The following is a 22006-nucleotide window of genomic DNA, read 5'->3' as shown; positions in this document are numbered from 1 at the left end:
AGTGATGCCTACAAAGTCCTCCAACAATGAATGGATTGAATTTGTTTTTTATAACCAACCAAACTGTCATTTGAGTATAAAGATAACTGATTATATGACATGAAAAACCACCAGCAGTTCCAACAAACAGGAACGTTGATAACCCAGGAAATAAAATAAGAGGAATCTGAAAAAAAAAGACTTAAGTATGTTTAAACTCCTGAGAAAGAGAATAACAGTCATAAAAACAGGAAATTATGAAACTAGATCAGGTACCTCCCCCTCAAATATAAACAATTGGAACTGAAAATTGATTTTGGACAATGAAATATTAAAAAGGGGAGAAACAGTAAACTGGAGACAACTGAAGATATAATTAAGATCACCTAGCAGTGATGAAATCAACCAGAATACAGCAGAGAGAGAGACAGATTGGAAATATGAGGATTCAAGTAGGTAAGTAAATATAATGAAGAGAATGGGGAAGGCAATATTTGGAGAAATAAAGAATAAACATTTTTCAGAGTGGAAGCAACAGGTGGACTCACACATTTGTAACAGCACAAAGTACCAATTAGGATACATTTTTAGAAGTCCACACCTAAATACAGTAGTAAAATTGTAGAACATCAAGAGTAAAGAGAAAAATCTTAAAAAATTCCCAGAGAGGACAGATTAGTTGTGAAGGAGTGACGAGTATATTGAAGAAGAGACTCATTAGCTAAAGTAAATACCAGAAGACAATGGAGTTATAACACTGAAGTTCTAAGAGAAAATAATTGTCTTAGAATTCTACATATAGGTAAACTATTAATCAAGAGCGAGTGCGGGGTGAAGAGAAGTCAAAGTCGGACACACGATCCCATTTACTCCCCACCACATACACCGAGAGCCCTGCTGTATATTTTATCCTTTAGCAAAAAGAAAAAGGGCCCAGAACAAAGGAGCCAGAATGAGATGCAAAAAGCAACAATGAGCAAAGAAATCGATCTATGTGTTAAGGCAAAAATAATTATCAACTATAAACAAAAGTACTGTGGTTTAAGGTTGAACTACAATTCCAGACCAGAGGAGGCTGATGTTGAGAGGGAGTTAAAATTCTAAAGGAAAGTGTTGACATTACATTGTGTTAGAAAAATCAAAAGTGGGTATGTTACAATGTAGTGTCTCCACTAAAATAATAGGAATGGTACAGGGTAAACATGGAATGAAGGGAACTATTAAACTGACAGAAGCCAGAAAAGGTTGGAAAAAAAGAAGAAAAATATAGAAATTAGAAAGCACAAAATAAGATGGTAGAAATAAGCTCAAAGTTATCATCATAAAGTTTAAGTGTAAATATAAATATTTTTGATTTGAAATATAAAATCCGATTGTGGATATTCGTAGCGATAGCAGAAATCCAGTGACAGGCTTTCCTCACGCTCCCTGCTGCCATCTGCGGCGTTTCCACGTTGCACCTCCCACTCCTGTGTTTGCACACATCCCACACAGCAAACACCCAGGTGCCTGGGGGGAAGTTCCAACGTGCAGTCATTTGGCATTCTAATGCACCTTCCAGTCTAAGGCTCAGACTTAACACTGTGGTTCATGGAAGAAAGTTTTAGGAAAGCAAAAATAAAGAATCTCTGTACTGAAAAGTCAGGAATAGGGAGAACCTTATGAACTTCCTGTATTGAGTACCAAGGCTAAGGAGCAGTTGGAGATAACACCGGCCCTCAGGGAGCTGTGAATTTCTTTCCCTGGCTTTGTGACACATCTGTGCAGTCATACCCATGCATTGAAGACAGTCTGATTTACTGCATACCATACTACAAACTTTTAAAAGTTAGCTATGAAATGCCCTTAGTAATCACTGGCTTTGAAGATAAGGGTATAAGATGACATGAGAGCAGACTCAGGTTGCCTTCCATAGCCATTTAAATCGTAAAAACTCAATGAGGGAATTCTATTGTTATCTACATTTTTCAGAAGATAAACTGTGAAATGAGAGAGGTCATATATTTTGTCCAAGATCAAATAGCTAACAAGTAAGAGGCAGAATTTGAATCTTGCTCTGAGCCTGACTTTTAATTGATTTTTCCCTTTAAAGCAACATACAATGAAACTCAAATGAAACTGGTGGTAGTTAGTTTGCATGCTTAACAGTCACAAAGCACAATCTTCATAGTTCTTGCAAGGTTGAATAATAATTCAGAACCCTGACTCAGCACTGAGGTAGATAAAGGCCGGTGGGAGTGAGGCTGGGGCTAGCTTACCACTGGGCCAGGCCATAAGTAGATGGGTAAGCCAGTTTGCTCCAAGTGTCTGGTACGATGTCATAACTCAAGGCAGACTGCTGGGCTTCCATGTCAGGAGATAACGTCAGCTCCCCCTTGTATGGAGAAAAATGGCCACATAGTGAATGTCTTCTGATGTGGTGAAGCCTGCTCTAGTCCCACTTTTAAACTTACCTTCAAACCAAGGTCTAATTGTTGAAGTGACGCATGCATTTCCCGAAGGAGAATATTCATCCTCTCACATTCTTGGAAGCAAACAAGAACATAGGGGCTTCTATTTGAGTTTTTTTGCATTATCTCTGCCATGTTGAACTCTTCTGGAAGTTTCTCCAAAATGTCATCCAAGATATTCTTAACCTTAAATCATGAACACACACAAAAATTTAGCTCCTTTCTGTTTCATTTTTGTTCACAGTGACTATGTATCTATTTTTGTAAGTCCCAGAATATATCTTACAACTCCCAAAGACACTTGCTAATACATTTAAAAGATGCCTACTACTATTGGGGCTGGCCTGGTGGCGCAGTGGTTAAGTGTGTGAGCTCCGCTTCGGTGGCCTGGGGTTTGCAGGTTCAGATCCCGGGTGCACACTGATGCACTGCTTGTCAAGCCATGCTGTGGCTGCGTCCCATATAAAGTAGAGGAAGATGGGCACAGATGTTAGCCCAGGGCCAATCTTCCTCAGCAAAAGAGGAGGATTGGCATCGGATGTTACCTCAGGGCTGATCTTCCTCAGAAAAAAAAAAAGATGCCTGCTACTCCCAGGAGATGGGCAGAGTGGCCAACTACCTCAGCTACCTTCCGCATCAATGCAGCCCCCTCCCTCCTTTAGATCCCACAGTGTAGTCAGGGAGGAGCTTGTTTGCAGCTTATTCCCTATTAGCACTTAGGGCACATAAGAACTGTGATAACTACATTTCATTTGTATGTAAAGATATGATCTGAGGAAGTAGAACCCAAGCATTTGAGTATGACATTTTGTAATCTGCTAATTAAAAAAAAAATCATTTGAAAAGTCACGTGAACCAAAGACGCCCTTTAAGCTTGACCGATTTCTGGTGACTGATGCTGCCCTCCCAACTGACACATCCTAAAATTTTGGAGGCAAATTAGATGAACATTTTCAACTACAAGGAAGACGCTATTTTCTATAGTTGTTGCCCTGAAGAAATGAAAGATTTATACACTGAAGACGTGGATATGTATAGAGTACTCCAATGTGCAATATTTATTCTAGCTATGCAGTTTTACTGAGCTGGGGAAACCAACAAATACCCAAAAAGGACAAAAGATTGAAAAACATTGCTTGTCTTCAGCCTCAGGAAACTTTCCCTCTTTCCTTGATTTCTCTGATTACTGCCATCATGCTTGGAAATTGCTTGAGCACCCTAGCAGGTAATTTGTCAGATCATGAAATCTTAAATTCATTTACAACAACAGTAGAAAGTACGAAGCACAGTGTAGTAAAAAAGTTAGGTAAAAGAATGGCTTTTGGAATCAGCTAGAATTTGGTTTCCTTCATCGGCCCTTTCTAGCTGTCTGGCCTTGGCAAATCACCTAAGCTAATCTTTGCAATAGGGATCCTCAGACTACTCAGAGCTATTGAGGATTGAATGGCATATGTGTAAAGTAATTTCTTTAGTGCCTAGCATATAGCAAGCATCCAATAGATGGTCATTGCTCCAATCTGTTTGCCAGATTGTTGAGGCCAATCTGTTGAGGCATCTTGACCTCATTTGCTTTGCACTTCTGGTTTAATGATCAGCTTGCTTGTTGGAAAGATTGAAGCCCCAAAACTAGATGAAGACCTCTTCCACCTCTCTGCTTCTGTTAACACTATAGCTTTTCCCAAATGGATGATTTTTTTCATTGTTCATCTTCTTTTTTTAAATCTAACATTCATGTAGTGAAAATGTTAGTATATAGGATAAAGCATGCTACAACAAATTCTAAAGCTTCTAAATTACAAACAAGTGTCTCAACGAATGGCCTTATTTCAAGAAATAATTGAAAAATTTCAAGAAATAATCTGGAAAGTTCCTGGGGCCTCACTACAATTAGATCTGATGTTTAGTGTGTTCCAACAACCTGAATCCTTGATTCATAATTTTGAGAGAGAAATAAGGCTAATTTATTCAGGGAAAAAGAAACTATTCAAGTTTTAAATTAATGAGAAACAAGATTTTAATCTGAAGGTAAAAAAAATTATTTGGTGTCCATTTCTCCTCCCCATCATTCTAGGCCAATAAATACCTTCAAAAGAATAATAATGCCAATCTTCCAAGATAGTGTAAAAAAAGATACCATAACAAAATGACGGAGCCAAAAACACATTGAGTGAAAAGCAAGCCACATATTTGGAGAAGATGTTTGCAATACATATATCTGACAAAGGACACACATCTAGAATAAAGAATTCTTACATATCAATAAGAAAAAGATTGACAACCCAATTAAAAATTTGGCAAGCAACCAGAACAGGTACTTCACATGCAAGTATATCCAAATGGCCATAAGCAGATGAAAAGATGCTCAATATTATTCCTCAACTGAGGAATGCAAAGTTAAAACCACAGTGAAATACCACGACCCCTAACAAGACCGCAAGGAGCAAGAGCCGCTGGAACTCACACCCACTGCTGGGGGGAGCTGCAACCAGTTTGAAAAACTGTTCGGGAGTATCTACTAAAGCTAAACATTATACTGTTTGATCTAGCATGAATAAAGAATTATATATTCATATAATAGAATACTAAACAAAAATGAACCGTTGGTCCCTGCAACAACATGGACGAATCTCACAAATGTAATGTGGAGTGAAAGGAGCTAGACATAAAAGAGTACATACTGTATGACTGCATAGAGTTGAAGTTCAAACACAGGCAAAGCTAATCTATGGTGATAGAGGTATGGAGAGTGGTTATCTTTGGGCTGGGGTGGAGAGGGTATTGACTGGTAAGGGGCATGAGTATCCTGGAGTGTTGGAAATGTTCTGTATTTTGATCCGGGTAGTGGCTATATGGGTGTATACAAAGGTAAAATTCATTGAGTTGTAAGCTTAAGATGAGTGCTGTATATATGTTATACCTCAAGAGAAAAAAAAGACCCTCTACCTTGTCTTCTGTGGACTGCCCCAGCTCCTCACTGCTGAGTGCGTTCCTGGGCTGCATCTCCAGCAAAGTTCTAAAGAGGGTGTTGGACATCACTGTCAGGAATTCTATTTCAGCGTTTGGGTGGAGGCCATACAGTGCTGGGCTTTCTGGAGGGAGCATCTCCTCTATGTACTGGTGGTAGCCTGAATAATCTAGATTGGGCGGAGCTGCAAATCCTGGTGCCAGCATGAGTTCATCTTCAGTCTTCAACACAAAGGAAAAGTCAGTTATTCCAAACCCAAGTGGCCATCAATCTTCACTTCCTAAACACTTTGAGAACACTCTGGTTAGAAAGTCCCCACACAATGCTGGAGAGGTAGCAGGCTCTTTCAGATGTTTCATGGCCTTTCGTAATCAGTCATTCTGCTCTGTGTATGGTACCAGGCTGACCTCTGGGGAGGAGTAAAAGGAACACACGTGAATCCTATCACACATGCATCTTATCCCTAAGAAGACTTACTTTGCAGTTTGAGGCAGCAAGATACATGCACACAAAGGGAATGAACAGGTGCTGAGCCACCTATTGTGTATTGGTCACCTTGTCACATGCTTGAAGTCACTGATTCTCCCAAGTATCTCCATTTTGCAGAGAGAAATGAAGACTCAGAGTAACTTGCCCAGGCAGACGTTTGATTTTAATCTTAATTCTGAACACATTTTAGTAAGACTCTAGAGCCTGTGCTTCCCCAGTGTATATACTTTCCACAATAGTGTTGCAAATTATTTTATATATGATACATATGAATTTTGTAAACATACATAATTATATGTGCACATATTGAAAAATGTGTGAGTGTGTGTATAAGTAACATTTTATAGGGCAGTATATACTAAGAGTCAAATCAATGCTACCTCCCCATGACTTTGAGCTACTCAGGGCAGAGTCTGTGTTGCTCATCTCAAGATCCACAGACCCTGGGGCAGTTGCTGGCACGTACTGGTGCTCAATACATAGTCGCCTAATGAATGCAAGGCTGGCGTAATCAGGCATTTATCATGCCCGTCCACTTCATTCAGGCTGGGGAAGAGCGCAGACATTCCACGTAGAGGAATGTTCTTAACAGAGGCAATGAGAGCAGCAATACCAAACTTTCCAAATATTAGAATGATGTTCTTCAAAATGTACCAAAAGAGTTTATGGGCCTGAGTCTCTGACCGCCATAAACAGAGTCAGTCAAGTGCTTATAACTTTCTGTTTAATCAGTGTAATCTCAGATGTTTTTTTCTGCTTGTTCTTTAATTCCCAGGGGACCATTACACCTCTGTTTTGATGTTCTTAATCTCTCTTCCTGTAAATTCTGTCTAAATGCACTTAAATGTACAGAGGGTAATAGATTCATATGACCTAGTTCTTAAAGAACTCACAGTCTAATGGGGACAAGGTAAGTATGATTTTCTGCACAATTGTGTCATCCGTGAGTAACGGCGGTTTGTTCCTTCCTTCTCAAACCTGCAATCCCAGATTGCCTGGAGAGCCTGTGTCCTTAGAGATGATGCGCAGTTGCTCTCTCTGAATTGCAAAAGGCATTTTAAATGTTCGAGTCAGTATTTCTATTTTTATTTTGTACAGGGAGCATTTTCAAGTTATCCAGTCTTTCACATTGCCAGAAACAGAAATCTTGACCCAATAAATGAGAAGGAGCAATTTAGACTATCTCATCACCAATATTCATTAGCTTGTGTTTTTTTTTATTCATTTATTCACATTTTCTATCATTTCGTATTTATATATCAGAAGAATCAAATTTTATACTTCACCTGACTCAGGGTGACCAAAACAAAACTGTGAAGAAGATTTAAACTCACCATTATTAGTCCATGATAGATAAATTAGCCAAAATAAAAATATGGGCACAAAATATAAATAATAAAACCAAAAGTTAGAATAAACATATCTAAATCGAACTTTATTCCCTACAAACAAGGACTAGGTCATCCCTGTTAGTGCTCACTAGACAGGTGAAAGAAATTTTAAGAGCCATAGTTAAACTCACCTTCAATGAAGACAAAAAGTTAAAAACAGAGTTTTAAGTAAAGAAACTAATCAAAAAGTGGAACCATCTGGAACTGTTAAAGTGCCATGGGGACTGGACGTATAAGTGCAAACTCATATGATGCTGGTGGGAGTGCAAATGGTCCATGCTTTCTGGGAAGACAATTAGGCAGTCTGTTTACAATACGTGAAGCGTGCCTCCTATATGTCAGGCAATGAGCGAAGCAAAAGAAAACAGCAAACTCAAAGGAAAGGGTGTGAGGTTTACAGCCAGACAGACCCGGTTCAGTTCCCATCCCTGAATGGTTTGGTGGCCTTAAAAAAATGACAATGGAGGGCCGGCCCCGTGGCTTAGCGGTTAAGTGCGCGCGCTCCGCTACTGGCGGCCCGGTTTCGGACCCCGGGCGCTCACCGACGCACCGCTTCTCCGGCCACGCTGAGGCCGCTTCCCACATACAGCAACTAAAAGGATGTGCAACTATGACATACAACTACCTACTGGGGCTTTGGGGAAAAAAAAAAGGAGGAGGATTGGCAATAGATGTTAGCTCAGAGCTGGTCTTCCTCAGCAAAAAGGGGAGGATTAGCATGGATGTTAGCTCAGGGCTGATCTTCCTCACACACACACACACATACAAAAAAAAGACAATGGATCTGAGTTTCAATCTCCCCAGTAAAATGAAGCTCATAATAGCAACCTAATGATTGTGGCTGTGAGAATTTAACGACAAGGTATGCAAATAGCTAGGCGCACAGCAGGCTTTTATAAAAGTTAGTTTTGGTCTTCCCTGTGCCCTAGGAGCAGACATGATTATTTCAAGCACATCTTGATTTTGTGGAAAGAAAAATAAAACCTGAGAAATGTCCTACTGTAAATTCCTACTATGATGTCAAACAAGCAAAGTTTGAAAAGCAAGGCTTGGGTCATACAGACACTCGTGTTCTCCTTTAAGAAAACTGAAACTTTCAACGTATTCAAGGAGCTCTGTGAATCCTGATTCTGAATTCAGGCCCTCTCCCTTCCCACTCAAGGGCTTTTATGAAAAGCTGCTTCTTGCTAATGAGGCCCTAACTGTAGAGCTCTCTCCACAGTGGCCACCTGTCTTGCTTTTGGAGGAGGGCTGTTTGAGAAGGTGGTTGTCATGCTTCAAAGAATCAGTAGTTCTAAAAAGACGTCTCCAAAGAAGATACACAAATGGCCAACAAGCACAGGAAAAGATGCCCAACATCATTAGTCTTCAGGGAAATGCGAATCAAAACCACAATATGATACCACTTCACACCCACCAGGATGGCTAAAATCAAACTTGGACAATAACAGTGTTGGCAAGGATGTGGAGAGAATAGAGCCCTCATACTGTGGGAATATAAAATGGTGCAGCCACTTTGGAAAACAGTTTGGCAGTTCCTTAAAACGTTAAACAGAGTTACCAAATGATCAACAATTTCACTCTTAGGTATATACTCAAAAAGAAATGGAAATATATGTCTACACAAACACTTCTACATGAATGTTCATAGCAGCATTATTCATAACAGCTGAAAAGTGGAAACAACCCAATGTCCATCAACTGATGAACGGATAAACAAAATGGGGTATTACCCGTACAATGGAATATTATTTGGCCATAAAAATGAAGTACTGATACATGTATAACATGGATGAATTTTGAAAACATTATACTAAGTGAAAGAAGTCAGACACAAAAGGCCACATATTATGCAGTTCCATTTATATGAAATGTCCAGAATAGGCAAATCTGTAGAGACATAAAGTAGATCAGTGGTTGCCTGGGGCTGGGGAGTGGGGATGCTGAGGGGAAGGGGATGGCGAGTGACTGCTAATGGGCACAGGGCTTCTTTTGGGGGTGATGAAGATGTTCTAAAATAGATTGTGATGATGGCTGCACAACTGTGAAAATACTAAAAATCTTTGGGTTGTCCAATTTAAATTGGTAAATTTTATTGAGATATAATTCACATCCCATAAAACTATAAAAAAAAAAAGAATCAATGGAATTGTGCTCAAGGAGAATGAGCCTCCATATCATGAAAAAGTCATTAAGGATTTGAAAGTCATTAAGGATTTGAAGTCCCACCTTTGTGGAAATCAGTGCCAGGCACAATGACTAGAAACTGGGAAAGCCAGCATCCTGCCACTCTGGTGACTCCATGGGGTTGTTGTCCTTTCTACATTTTCCTGTCTGGTATTTACTAAACCAGTCTTTTAGACTCGCCTCCTCTGCTGCTTCTCCAAGTAGTCTTGGTTATGACAAGAAGCTCCCAGTTCATTGTGAGCCTAAACAAGTGCATTTGCCCTTGGCCTTTTGAGTAAAAGAATGCCATGGCCCCAAAGTGCTGTGAGGGATTTTCAGAAATTACTCAAGGTTGAATTACATTAAAATGGTGTCTTGAGAGCTGAAAGCTACATTAGTGATTTTCTAGACAATACTTATTTTACAAATGAGTAAATAGGCACAAGGAGGCCTTGTACAAAGCTGGACATCAAGTTAGTGGCAGAACCATAACTAGATCTCTGGTCTCCTGGACTGCCCAGTGTTCTCGGCGCCACTGTGTGCCACCCACCATGCACCGTACAGACACAGGTCAGTGTTTCGGTGACCTCTGCCCCAATTACTACAAACAGATCAGCACTCCCACCAACACAGTGTGCTGCAAAGAAGGACTGTGGTCTTTGGAATCTGATTGTGGGTTCAAATCCTGGTTTTGCTACTTTCCAACCGTTTGACCTCTCTCAGCCTGGGTTCTTTTTTGATTACATGGGATAATAATACCTACTTTGCAGGATCGTACTGAGAAGAAGAAATAATACACATGAATTGCATAGTACTACCCCTGGCACAGAGCTAGTATTTAATAAATGGTTTCCATTGTTATCACAGATTAAATACAGTCAATTATGAAATATATATTATGAAAATGTATACTTCATAATAATAAAAATATCCCCCATTTATTAAGCATTTTGTTCTAACACTGTATAAATGTTTAAACCTGACAACAAACCCATGAGTTGGGCCATTCTTGTTTTGTAGATGATGAAACTGAGGCTCGGGTTCAGGGATGTGTCTGATATCACAGCGAACACAAGGAAGAACTGAATTTGAACCCAAGTTGTTTTTTTTTCCACTTCAAAGCCCAGCCTCTTAATTGTTACTCTATATCACCAAAATAGTTTTAATATATGACAACTCTCAGGTGACCTGATACCTTATTTTCCAAAAGTAATTTACTGTGTTACTCGTTTAGCACTGCCAGGTATGCGCCTTACATGAGAGAATGTTTTTTCTGTAACTTCGGCTAGAAACCCTCTAAGGCTCATTGCCATGGGAGAAGCCTCTCTGAGTGCAACCCATTTCTCCGAGAAATTCATCCATTCTCCTAACAGGTCGATGTCGCTGAAAGCACTCCAATTCCTTTGATAAGAGCAGCAGAACTTTAAACCCCGCACCACTAGTGGGTTGCTTTTCGATGACATTCCAATGCAGCCGAAGATAATAATTTCCAAATAAGTTAACCAATATGAGAAGTGGCAAAAAGATGTGTCCTGCAGAGGCTGAAGTGTTAGATCAAGTTCCTAATAATCTAAACAGCATGAGCAGGAAACATTTGCATGAGAACAAAATAACTGGGATTTTGCAGCCTCTGACCCCACGTCAGTAAGTGCTTTAACTTCTTTTGGTGAGTTGAAAAGGTAGCATTGTCCAGTGAGGATGCAAGATGGCAAATGAAGCATTTCGATCCTGAAAACCTCACCAGATCCACAAGGAAGGGCGGGTACCTAAATTTCCAAAGGGCTAACACCCACACCAGTGATGCCCCTCAGGTTTCATCATCTGTATTTATTTTACAGTGAAAGGGAGTTCAGACTTGTGAAGGTTAATGGACTGTCTCATTTGGCAACACTAATTCTCCCCTTATCCTCAGGCCACAGCCAGAGACGAAACATCAGCATGAGCTTCTCGCTCTGCCCCTTAACCTCCAGCATCATTCAGAGGAATCAGCCTCTGTAAAGGTCGCACGCCCAACACTGTTTATCTTTCCCATCTCCATGGTAACCTGCTCCCAGATGTCTTCTGAGGAGGACTTCCAATTGTGTTAAATTGAAAGTGTCTTTCTGACCTGTGAAATCCTGCTTATTAGAACTAAGGAAAGATCAGGGGACAATCAAAAGAAACACTTAAATAATAGTCACATGACAGGAAAGTATTTTTTCCTGCATTGTCCCCAAATTGTTTAACATTAAAAGTAGTAAAAAATAATCTGTTCCCAATTTTCTATATCAAACTACAATACACCATGTTTTCTAATACATGGTTATATTTTCAAAATGGACAAAACTGTGTAATGCTAGGGGAGAGAGAGGGGAGAGAGAGAGAGAGAGAGAGAGAGAGAGACTAGTATGGCCACCACTTGCAGCTACTCAATATGGAAAGTAAGAACTGAGTACTTTTGCCAGAAAACACAGCCCTAGTCACAAACCATGTGGGTGTTTGGTTTATGTAGACATAGGGTGGTAAGATGAGGAATGGGAAAAGGGTGCCTGGGTTCTTTAAACTCCAGTACAGGGGTGCTCTACCCCTTCCTCACAGAAGGAAGAACTGGGTTCTCAAATCACCACATTTTTCTTGAGCACATATTTAGTCAGGAGTTATTGATCAAAATTTAGAATATTCCATGTCACAGGGTAAAAACTATAGATTTCACTTATTTCAGAGCCCTTAAATTGAAATTAATACACCTATCTTCTGGCTAGAGCTCTTGCCCATGATAACTGAGTGACCGGGGGCAAATCACTGTGCCTCAGTCTCTTTGTCTATAAAGTGGGGTAACAGTGTCAGATCTGCATACCTAGCTGGGTTGTTGCAAAGATCCAGTGAGTCTGTGCATGTGGGAGTGCTTCCCCTGGGCACACTCTACATGCACAGAGATCACCGTGGGGGGGTCTCGTTAAAATGTAGATTCTGATTCTGTAGGTCTGGGATGGGGTCCAAGACTCTGCATTTTTAACAAATTTCCAAACTCCCTTGAAGGTAGGCCAGAATACACTCACAGAAGGCCAAGAATCCTTCAATAACATTCAAGAATTATTTACATAGTGAAGTTAGTTTAAAACATTCTTATTAGAATTTTCTCTTCCGTGAAATGAATTAAAAAATGTCTTACCAGAGATGGATTCATGAATTCTTCTAAATACACCCGACACAGTTTGCGATCCCAATCATCTGTGATGTGGCCCCCATACATGATCTCACCAAAGAGATAATGGAGGTCTTCCCATGGGACCTGGTGGGGGGAAATCATGCAAATATTCACTTCTGGCCCAGGGCATCTGCCTCAGAGTGATTGACCTGTGGCATATGCCTCTCTATAAGCCGCTCTACCACAAAGCTCCTCTAAACCCCCACCAACAGGAGGATTTAAAAGAGATTCAGAAATTATCTAGGTTTCTGCATAGAATTTCTTGAGAGAATTATTTTCAGTGTGTTTTAATATGTTCAGTGAAAATTCACTAACAGCTTTTAATGCAGATTTTAAGGCAAATAATTATTTCCTAGAACATATTATGTAGGGAAAGTTTACACGTTCAAAATCTCATTCCAAAAGTCATTAGAGGCTGCTGGTTCACAGGGCGTTTGAGGTCTAACATTTTTATAATCGGATTTTTATCAGGTTTTATGATCTGATTCAGGAAAAAAAGAAAACCCCATACAATTTGAATTTGGGGTGTACTTAGAATTCCATCACCTTCTAAAAGTCCAGGCAAACCAATCCCCTTACCACAGATTGATTTGAGGGCTAGGTTCATGGCATGACTGGCTGAACAGGGTTGTAACTAATGACTGTACCGTGTTTTATACAAGAAATCACTGTATCTCCTCTATTTGGCTTCACAGGGTTTGAAGCCTCTCTTTGCTACCCTTTAGCTTCCTCTGGGTTTGCAAAACATGCCAGTTTGTGATGAAGCCTTTCTAGACAGGAACCTTTATACCCTTGGGGGCAGTATATTGCCTCCCAACAGTTCAAGTAAAAACTTAATTATAGCCTTCATTTGTTGCATGATGTGACAGAACAAGTAAAATTGCTTCAACTATTCCAATGTTCTTGCTACAAGTTTATTTGAATTTGAATAAACGAACCTCAAATATGTCTTTCTTTTAAGCCAGTTTGATGTGAAGGAAAAATAAAAGAGAAGTGACTAGGCTGCACCATGCTCTCTCAACCACCCCGTGAACTACCTTCCGTTATCACTGAAAGGGGGGAAACAAGGACCTCTTAATTTTATTTCTTTCTGATCACATTTAATTAACGCCTCTTATACATTTTACCATCTGATATATGTATCTCTCTCAGGATTTTAATCAGCTAGGGATCAGTTCTTTTCAATAGGTGATTCTCTTCCCCTAAATCCTGATCTTTGTTTTTCACATGTACCTTCTTGAAAAGGGCATTTTGTACGACCAAACTACGTGCACATATTAACTTAATTCCCAAATCTTGGTAACTTGCTTTGTGATATGTGGTGAATGACGTGGATCAAGACATCTGAGAGACAAGCACGTGTGTTAAAAACCGAAGGCTGTGTTGATCTGGAACACCAGTGAGAGAAGCAGCAGGATGCGGCACAATTCAGATGGCCAACTGGTGTTGCCAAGTCTCAGGATGTGAGAGCTGAAGAGAAACATAAGTGTCAACTCCTCTCTTTCTCCCCTTGATTTCTACCTCAATCATGTATGGGATTCAGCTGAAATAGGATAATATTCCTGGTATCAGCCTCAACACAAAATACTATTTATTAGAATGATAAAAATATGCTCAAAGTATGCAGGCTTACTTTTTAATTTCATAAATTAAAAAAAATGATAGACATGGAAAACTGATCCTCACATACCACATTAAAGCCATTTATTTTGGATACAACTTATTCAAAATGTGTTCCGTGGGAGAACATACCCATGTTATGTACTAAGTGTGCGTATTCTGATAGCAGTCAACCTTTGAAGCTTGAGAAAACTTTGATAACCAAAATTGTAACAATGGTATCACAAGAACACAAAACAACCATTTATACATAAAAACATGGCTGAGTTGTTTTAAAGATGCTTTATAGAAAGTGTGGCCTAGAGCACAACACCTGGGTGGTTTTGACAATATATCGCAACTTAAACAGATTTAACTTAATGGAAAAAGTTCCCCTTATGAAAACTAAGCCAGAAAATCCTTACGAATGGTTCTTCCTTTTTGAAATCTAGTCACTGGGTTTATAAGAGTTTGCACAAATGTTCTTGATGAAGCATTCCCATTCCCATTCCCATCTGTAAAACACATTTTAGCTCCAAAATAAAATCGTTCATCTACCTTTAACTTCAAATCAAGGGGAACATTACTGAGAAAGTCACAACAAGGTGGCATCTTTAATACATAATAATGACATATGTAGGAAATGCACCATTATTTATACATGTGACGTGCTGTAAATTGCTTCCATCATCAGAACTAATTGTAGTGATTATTAATGCAGTGTTATGAACTGTCAGAATTGCTGTATGTAATTACATTTGTGCAAATGCTTCATTACCTGCCTAATGAATCTGGCATATATGCACATGTAAACCACTGTTTTTGTTAACATAATGAAGGACATTTTTTTTTTTTTTTTTTTGCACTAAGCTGCTGATGTAGAACTGGTTTGACCTATCTTATGAAGTTTGAGCATCCATTGCTAGAAAACCTTTGATCTGGTTTCTTTTCACACTTGGCAGAAGATGCATATATAGTGTCAGCCATTTCAATAATAGCTTGAAAAGAGAAATTATTGTCTATTTTGATAGTGCCCAAAGACTGACAGATTCAGTACACTTCTTGGAAGAGGTTATCTGACCACTGGCACTTACGTTAGGGTTTGCCTCTAAGTAGTTGTAGAGGACATTGGCACAAATGGTGAGGTCTCCGGTATTGAAGGGATAGCTGCGGCTCCAGCCCTGGGGGCCAAACCTCAGTCTCCCGGCAACGCAGGCATGGAAGTAGCACAGAGAAAAGAGGATGCTTTTAAACTCCTGCTCCTTAGAACATACTTCAAGTGTATCCTGGGAGAAAAGAAAAATGTTTGATTATCCATCTGTATGGTTTCCAAGGGCAAGGATCTGTGTTTTCAAAAATCTCGTATAGAACTTTGAGGGAGATCTAGGACGGAGGTAACATGCAGTTTTAAGCATGGCTGCCCATCCTATGAGAGCATAATAGGAGACTAACTATTTGGCGTTTGTCAGCCTGTTGATTTAAGAGGAATGCTTTTATTTTGCTTCATTTATTCTTCTGAATGCTTCTAAATTCACTAGAAAATGAGACAGTTCATTCTGACCATTGATGATACTGCTTGAGATCATTTTCCCCTGCAAAATTTTCCTTGTAAAATCTGGATGACAAAAGGACATCGTCTTAGTTTCATCATTGTAGCAGAATACTAGTTAACACCGGGGTTAACTAGTAATACAGATTATCTGGGAACATGGCCATCCATTAAAAAACTATTTCCCAGCCTCCCTTGAAGCCCGGTGTGCCATATGACCAAGTTTTTTGCCAACAGAATTTGAGCAGAAATGATGTGTGCAACTTTCATGTCATTTACTTAAAAGGAAACTGCTTCCTCTGGTTGTCACTCTTTTCTCTTTTCTTGGGGCTAGAAATGATGATGGTTGGACAACTGTGGAAGCCATGAGTTAGGTATGGTAGAGGCACCCACTGGCTTGGGTGTGTGGCTGATCTCATGGAACAGAGCTGCCAAGTATGTGTGACAGAAATTATCTTGTTTGAATAACTATAATTTTATACTGTCCCTTAACTAATACAATCACCACGACAAACGGTTTCCTTCCAGTGGACTAAAAGTAAAACTCATTGTTGGGATGATAGAATGGCATATGGAAGATGAAAAATATAGACCTTGTAGACTAGATCTTTAAGATTTTTTTGAAGATGCAGAGGGAAAGTTGAATCTTGGCCTGCTACATTGATATGGTTATGGCCCCACAGCCATAAAATTAAAAGGTGAAAAACAGCCATCCAATCTATGGCTTAAAGGTAATACTTTACCGATTCTCAGATTTGGCCGTTCTGTGAGGCAAACAAGGAAAAGTTGAGGACTACTCCTTCAGCTGATGTTGGGCAGCAGAGGAAGATAAGACCAAATCTGTGCCTTCCTGCATAGTCCTTTAAAATGGCAAAATTACAGCTATTCTACATTTAAAATGGATCTGCCAACTTGGGCCATCAACAAAGTCTATTTAGCACCTTTGGGGTGGGAGCTCAGATCTGGTCTCCCAGGGGACTTATGGTAAAAGTCTAAACCAAGGTTAGATTCGTTCTCTTGGTCCAGGACCAGAAGAACTTTTTGGTTGCTTTCTATAGTATCACTTTCATCAGAATCCAGGGTTACCAACAAATATATTTCTAGAATTGGCCAGGCCACATACAGTGCAGACCTAACTAAATCACTAGGTTATTCTAAATCACTAGGCCATTTCTAGATAATTTATGGGGCTTGAAAATATACAATAATTAAAAATAACTTTTCCACAACTAAATATCAAATAAAAGCAAGCTTGTGAAAGAAGAGAAACCACTTAATTGGAATTACTCTTGAAGGATATAAAAATGTACTACTTTTAAATGTAAGGAATTTTTAGGAGACCAAGTAGAAGTATCAAAATTTTATTTAGGAATTATGATCTAACAAGTCACTAACACTTCACTAAATTACAGATAGTCCACAGAAAACCCAAAGTACTACAATAACTAAGTATATTAATTCCATCTATATTTCATATAACTGACTTAGTTTTATCCTCAGTGGTAAAAAAATCATAAGTTAAGGCCCATTTCATTATGCTCTGATAATATAAATGCCACTGGAAGAAAATACGAATCAAGCTTTCCTAAGGAAAAGTCTGAGTCTACCTAACATTCCACATTTCAGGTCAGTTATATTTTTACAAACCAAATGACGAGCAAAATAATATCAGAAAATATAACAGCTATAAACAGCACTGTGAACAGAGAACAGGCATCTGCACACACCTAACAGTGTAGTATGCACACAGATACCAATTTTACATGCACAAAGACCAATTATTTGTTTCTGCTGCAAATCTTACAGAAAAAGAAATCCATATTCTTACTTTAAAAATCTGGTTATCTGGGTATGAAAGGAGCCCAAATAGCACTCCTTTATGACATCATCTTCAAGAAGCAGATGCTATTGAGCTGAAAGAGGCATAGGTAGGCAGCATCCTACAAGAAATGGTTCCTTACCTCTTGGTCACTTAACGATCGTATTTACATAAATGTTCTGGAATGCTCTGGGTAATAAAGGACTAATATTAAATGAACTTTGTTCATTATAAATACACGTCAAAGTTTGGAGGTAAATTCTGATTTTGGGAAAGATTAAAATTTCAGATTTAATTTGATTTGAAAATTAAAACATGCAAAACAAAAACACCCAAACAGAACAGTTAAGTTGTCTAGATCCCTTGGGCACTTTTCTCATCTGAGAAGGGCTACAGGAGTAACTGAGACTCATTTACTAAAGCAAATGAGTACCATGGCAGATGGCGTTCATCACTCTCTGTCCATGTAACAGGCTTCAGCAACATAGGGCCATGGCAGCAACACAGAATGCCCAGGATGTTACAAGGAGACTTGGAAAAGGAGGAGGTCTGTGATTGAGACCACTAACTGCCTGCCCTAAAGTGTCTTCTCACTGACTTTTCATTGGGCACATAGCTGCCCAAGATAAATTTACTTATCCCAGCCTCTCTTGCAGCTAGGTAATGCAATGTGACTTAAGTTTGACCAATGAGATGAAAGGAGAGGTATTGTGTATTAACTTTTAGGAAGCATCTTTAAGGAAAGTGAACATGTTCTCTTTGTCCTCTTTGTTCCTTTTTTCATCCTTCTGTCGGGAACATGGATATGGGGGTTGCAACACTCACAGCCACCTGGGACCATGCCAAGGCCCATCCTAGAAATGGTGGAGTGGTGAACTGTAAAAGAAGTGGGTTGATGACAACTTTGTGGTGACACATACGAGCTGTGAATGACCTACTTCTAGAATTCTCATGTGGCAGAAACACTTTTTAACCTTGTTTAAGCCTCTGTTGTTTATACTTCTTTTATAAGTAGCCAACCTAACTGATAGAAGGGTGCTGGGAACCTACTCACAGATAGCCAGAGAGCATAGGCTAATACCCTTGAATTACATAATCTGAATGAAAACCACACATTATTTTCTAACATAATGATGGCAGCATTCATAAAAGACTCCTAAAAACTTTAGATTTTCTTTACAGTTTTTATTTGGTTGGTTGGTTTTGGCTAAAATAGGCTTGATGGGAAGTTTATTTAATGAATCAGTTTGATTATCTTTGCTTTTGTGACTTATGATCTAATTTAGTCTTAATATTTCAGAGGATCCTTTCCACTAGATAAGTATTCCCCCTTGAAGTTCTTTCCAATAAATGTAACCTTCAGTTAATATAAGTGGCTTTCCAGATAGCAATCGAAAGAGCTAATACTTTCATGAATAAACTAGAATAGGTTGTTCTTAACTGGGGAAGGAATTCATGCATAGGCTTTGGGGGATGTGTTCATCCCTATGATTATAGGCAACAAAATTTTTAATGTGCATTTTCCTGGGGAAAGTGTCCATAGTTTTATTAGATTATCAGAGGAGCCCTCACTAAAAAAAGCTGAAGGGGGCTGGCCCAGTGGCGTAGTGGTTAAGTTCGCGTGCTCCACTTCAGCAGCCCGGGGTTTGCGGGTTTGGATCCTGGGCGTGGACCTACACACTGCTCATCAAGCCATGCTGTGGCAGCATCCCACATACAAAATAGAGGAAGATTGGGACAGATGTTAGCTCAGGACCAGTCTTCCTCACCAAAAAAAAAAAAAAAAAAGCTGAAAGAATTGGGCTGAAGCATATTTGTTGATGAAATGCTTGCTTTTCACAATAAAGCCAGTTGTTTTAAGGAGTTAGATAAATCCTATTTAAATGTATCAAACTCCTCTTTTGTCCTTACTTTGGGAAAGAATTTGAGAATGTCATAAATGGCTAGAAATTATAAATTAAGGGATGATAAAAAAAAATCAAATACATGCCTGCCATAGTTCACAAAAAGCATACTGCAAAAACGTAATAGATTCAGTAAGATTTTTTGAGTGCCTTCTTTTTACAGCCTACTGCGTTTATGTAGGCTACAAATTACTCAATTATTTGAGTAAGTAATTCAACTATATTCTTCAAAACTATATAGGCCAATTATTATAATTCCTTCATCCTGTTGTTTTGGGTATTGGCCCAGAAGGTACCAGAGAAAAAGTTAAGCAGGTTGGCATTCTTCATAGAGAATGATAATATTTCTAACAGGAGGCTGAATGTTTATCACCAAGTCATATGTATTTCCTCTTTAGGCCTCATTTTGCTTCTCCTAATGAGAATGCTGTTTACCAAGGATTTCCAAGAAATTAGAGGAAGGAATGGGAACTCAGAGAAATAGGAACAAAGGAAATTGAAAGACTCGATTATGATACAGATAGATGTCATAATTTGGACAAGGAAACTAATGGTTATGGAGGTATCATTAACTTATATATATATTAATTTATTTCTGTTTTATTTTGGAAAGAAATGAATTATAAATAAAAATGCAGTATGGATATAATCTCAAAAGGAGGACTTTAAATTTACTAATATCAAAACCAGATGGAAAATATCAAATATCATACTGAAACACATCCCATGTCATTATTGTTGTCATCATCCTCAAAATCAACAAGAATAACAATGGCTCTTCCTCTTTCTGTGTTAAGAGATACTAGTCTGCCATCTTTGTCTTCAATAATCAGGTTCCTCAAAAGGTACAGAGTTCATTCTCCTTAAACATGTGGCTGTAGTTTTAGGGTGAAAGTTAAATATATTTTCTAGTGATTGGAATAGGGAATGACGGGCAATCCTTTCAAGATATTGAAACACACACAGACACACACAAGGACATTGAGATTTCACTCCATCCTCTGCATGAGATGAATGAGTAGATAGATGATGGACTCACAGTCTTGTGAGAAGACCATGACTTTAGCCTCAGACCAGGCTTCTGCTTCCTTACCTGATCAAAGTTGTAGAGGGCAGCATGCAGATTGGCCAGCATTCCTGTGGGGGGTTCATTAGTAATCTTAATGGAATTTTCCAGGAGTCCTTGAGGGATGATATGTTCATTTGGTGTGGGTGCAGACTCGGCACTCATGAAAACCCTGTAATCTCTGTGGCTTCCTTGGCTGAATCTTTCAAGGAGCTTCTCCAAGGTTCCTAGCCACTTGGCTACCAAATGGACATTCTGAAAGATAGTATGGCTTATAATTCCTGTGAAACTGAAATATATTACTTAAATTATAGGATTAAAACATTTTCCTATATGTAAATGTGCTGAAAACTCAGAGAACCATGATTTAAATTTTCCTTTATTATCATGTTAGGAAAAAACAAAAAACAAAACAGAATTGAACATTGAACACATTAAGTGTTCTTTGTAAACTAAAGTTTATCTTTGTAAACCAAAATCTCCTTCTAACACACTTACCTACTTTCTAACACCCACCAATCACTTCTGAGATGGAGTTCCTGATAGTTTTCTTTGTTGCAGTTCAAATTCAATTACTGAGACTTATCTGGGTTAGTTTAATCAAGTATAAAAACTAAAAGCCAGGAAGAAATGTACCTGATCACCCACTTCATTGTTTCTGATGGAAACCTCCTCTACTCCAACTCCTACTTATTAGTATACGGACTCAAAAGGATGTGAGGGATGAAAGGCTAGCTGAAAATGAAAGCAATCACTCTTTGTTAAGATGCTCTGTGTATTCCTAACCTTTTATTTTTCTTAAACCCTAGAGCTGTCAGAAATCATGAAAGAAACGAATGTCACCATCATCACTCTTTGATTTTCAGTTTTATGATTCACAAATTTGCTCCTCCAATACTAAACACCCACAGAGTACAGCTTGGTAGTGGTGCAGTGAGAGAGGTATAAAGGCCATACTTCAGAAGCTCTCTGGCTTTGGAGAAGTCCTTGATATAGTGATTGAAACATCACCTCCAGGAATATGTAGTTATTTCCAACAAAGAAAGATGCTTAAGATGATAATAGCTACAAAAATACAGAGAATGAAGGCAAACAGGCAAGGGAATAGTAATGCAGGTATCTTTCTTTGAAACAGTTCTGCTCTAAAAAAACCTATGCTGATTCAGTTGTTCACGTTAGTAGGCTTTTTTCCCCTTGGCAAATATTGAACGTTAGTAGGTGTCATGAGCTGAATTGTGTCCACCCAAATTCATATGTTGAAATTCTAACCCTCAGTACCTCATAATGTGACTGTATTTGGAATAGAGTTTTTAAGAGGCAATTAGGCTAAATGCAGTCATTAGAGTGAGCCTTAATTCGATATGACTGGTGTCCTTATAAGAGGAGGAGATTAGGACACACACACAGGGGGAAGACTATGCAAAGACACAAGAAGAAGACAC

The 22006-nt window shown here is 38.9% G+C and overlaps 1 protein-coding gene across 1 annotated transcript in view; it reads right to left on the bottom strand.

The window, feature by feature from the left end:
- The window catches only part of DNAH11 (dynein axonemal heavy chain 11), a 313801-nt gene that overhangs the window by 3626 nt on the left and 288169 nt on the right, over window positions 1–22006 (bottom strand). The window contains exons 74-79 of the mRNA XM_087428734.1: window positions 20592–20819; window positions 15321–15512; window positions 12592–12711; window positions 5373–5615; window positions 2433–2615; window positions 2238–2353 (exon numbers count right to left, since the gene is read on the bottom strand). Coding sequence (XP_087284860.1) covers window positions 2238–2353; window positions 2433–2615; window positions 5373–5615; window positions 12592–12711; window positions 15321–15512; window positions 20592–20819 — 1082 coding nt within the window. The remainder of the gene's footprint in view (window positions 1–2237; window positions 2354–2432; window positions 2616–5372; window positions 5616–12591; window positions 12712–15320; window positions 15513–20591; window positions 20820–22006) is intronic.

The sequence above is a fragment of the Ceratotherium simum genome, chromosome 1 (genome assembly GCF_057802395.1).
Source record: "Ceratotherium simum simum isolate JZ-2026a chromosome 1, ASM5780239v1, whole genome shotgun sequence".
In the NCBI taxonomy this organism is placed as follows: domain Eukaryota; kingdom Metazoa; phylum Chordata; class Mammalia; order Perissodactyla; family Rhinocerotidae; genus Ceratotherium; species Ceratotherium simum.
The sequence above is the reverse complement of the archived record's forward strand: the minus strand, read 5'-3'. Positions and strand labels throughout refer to the sequence as shown.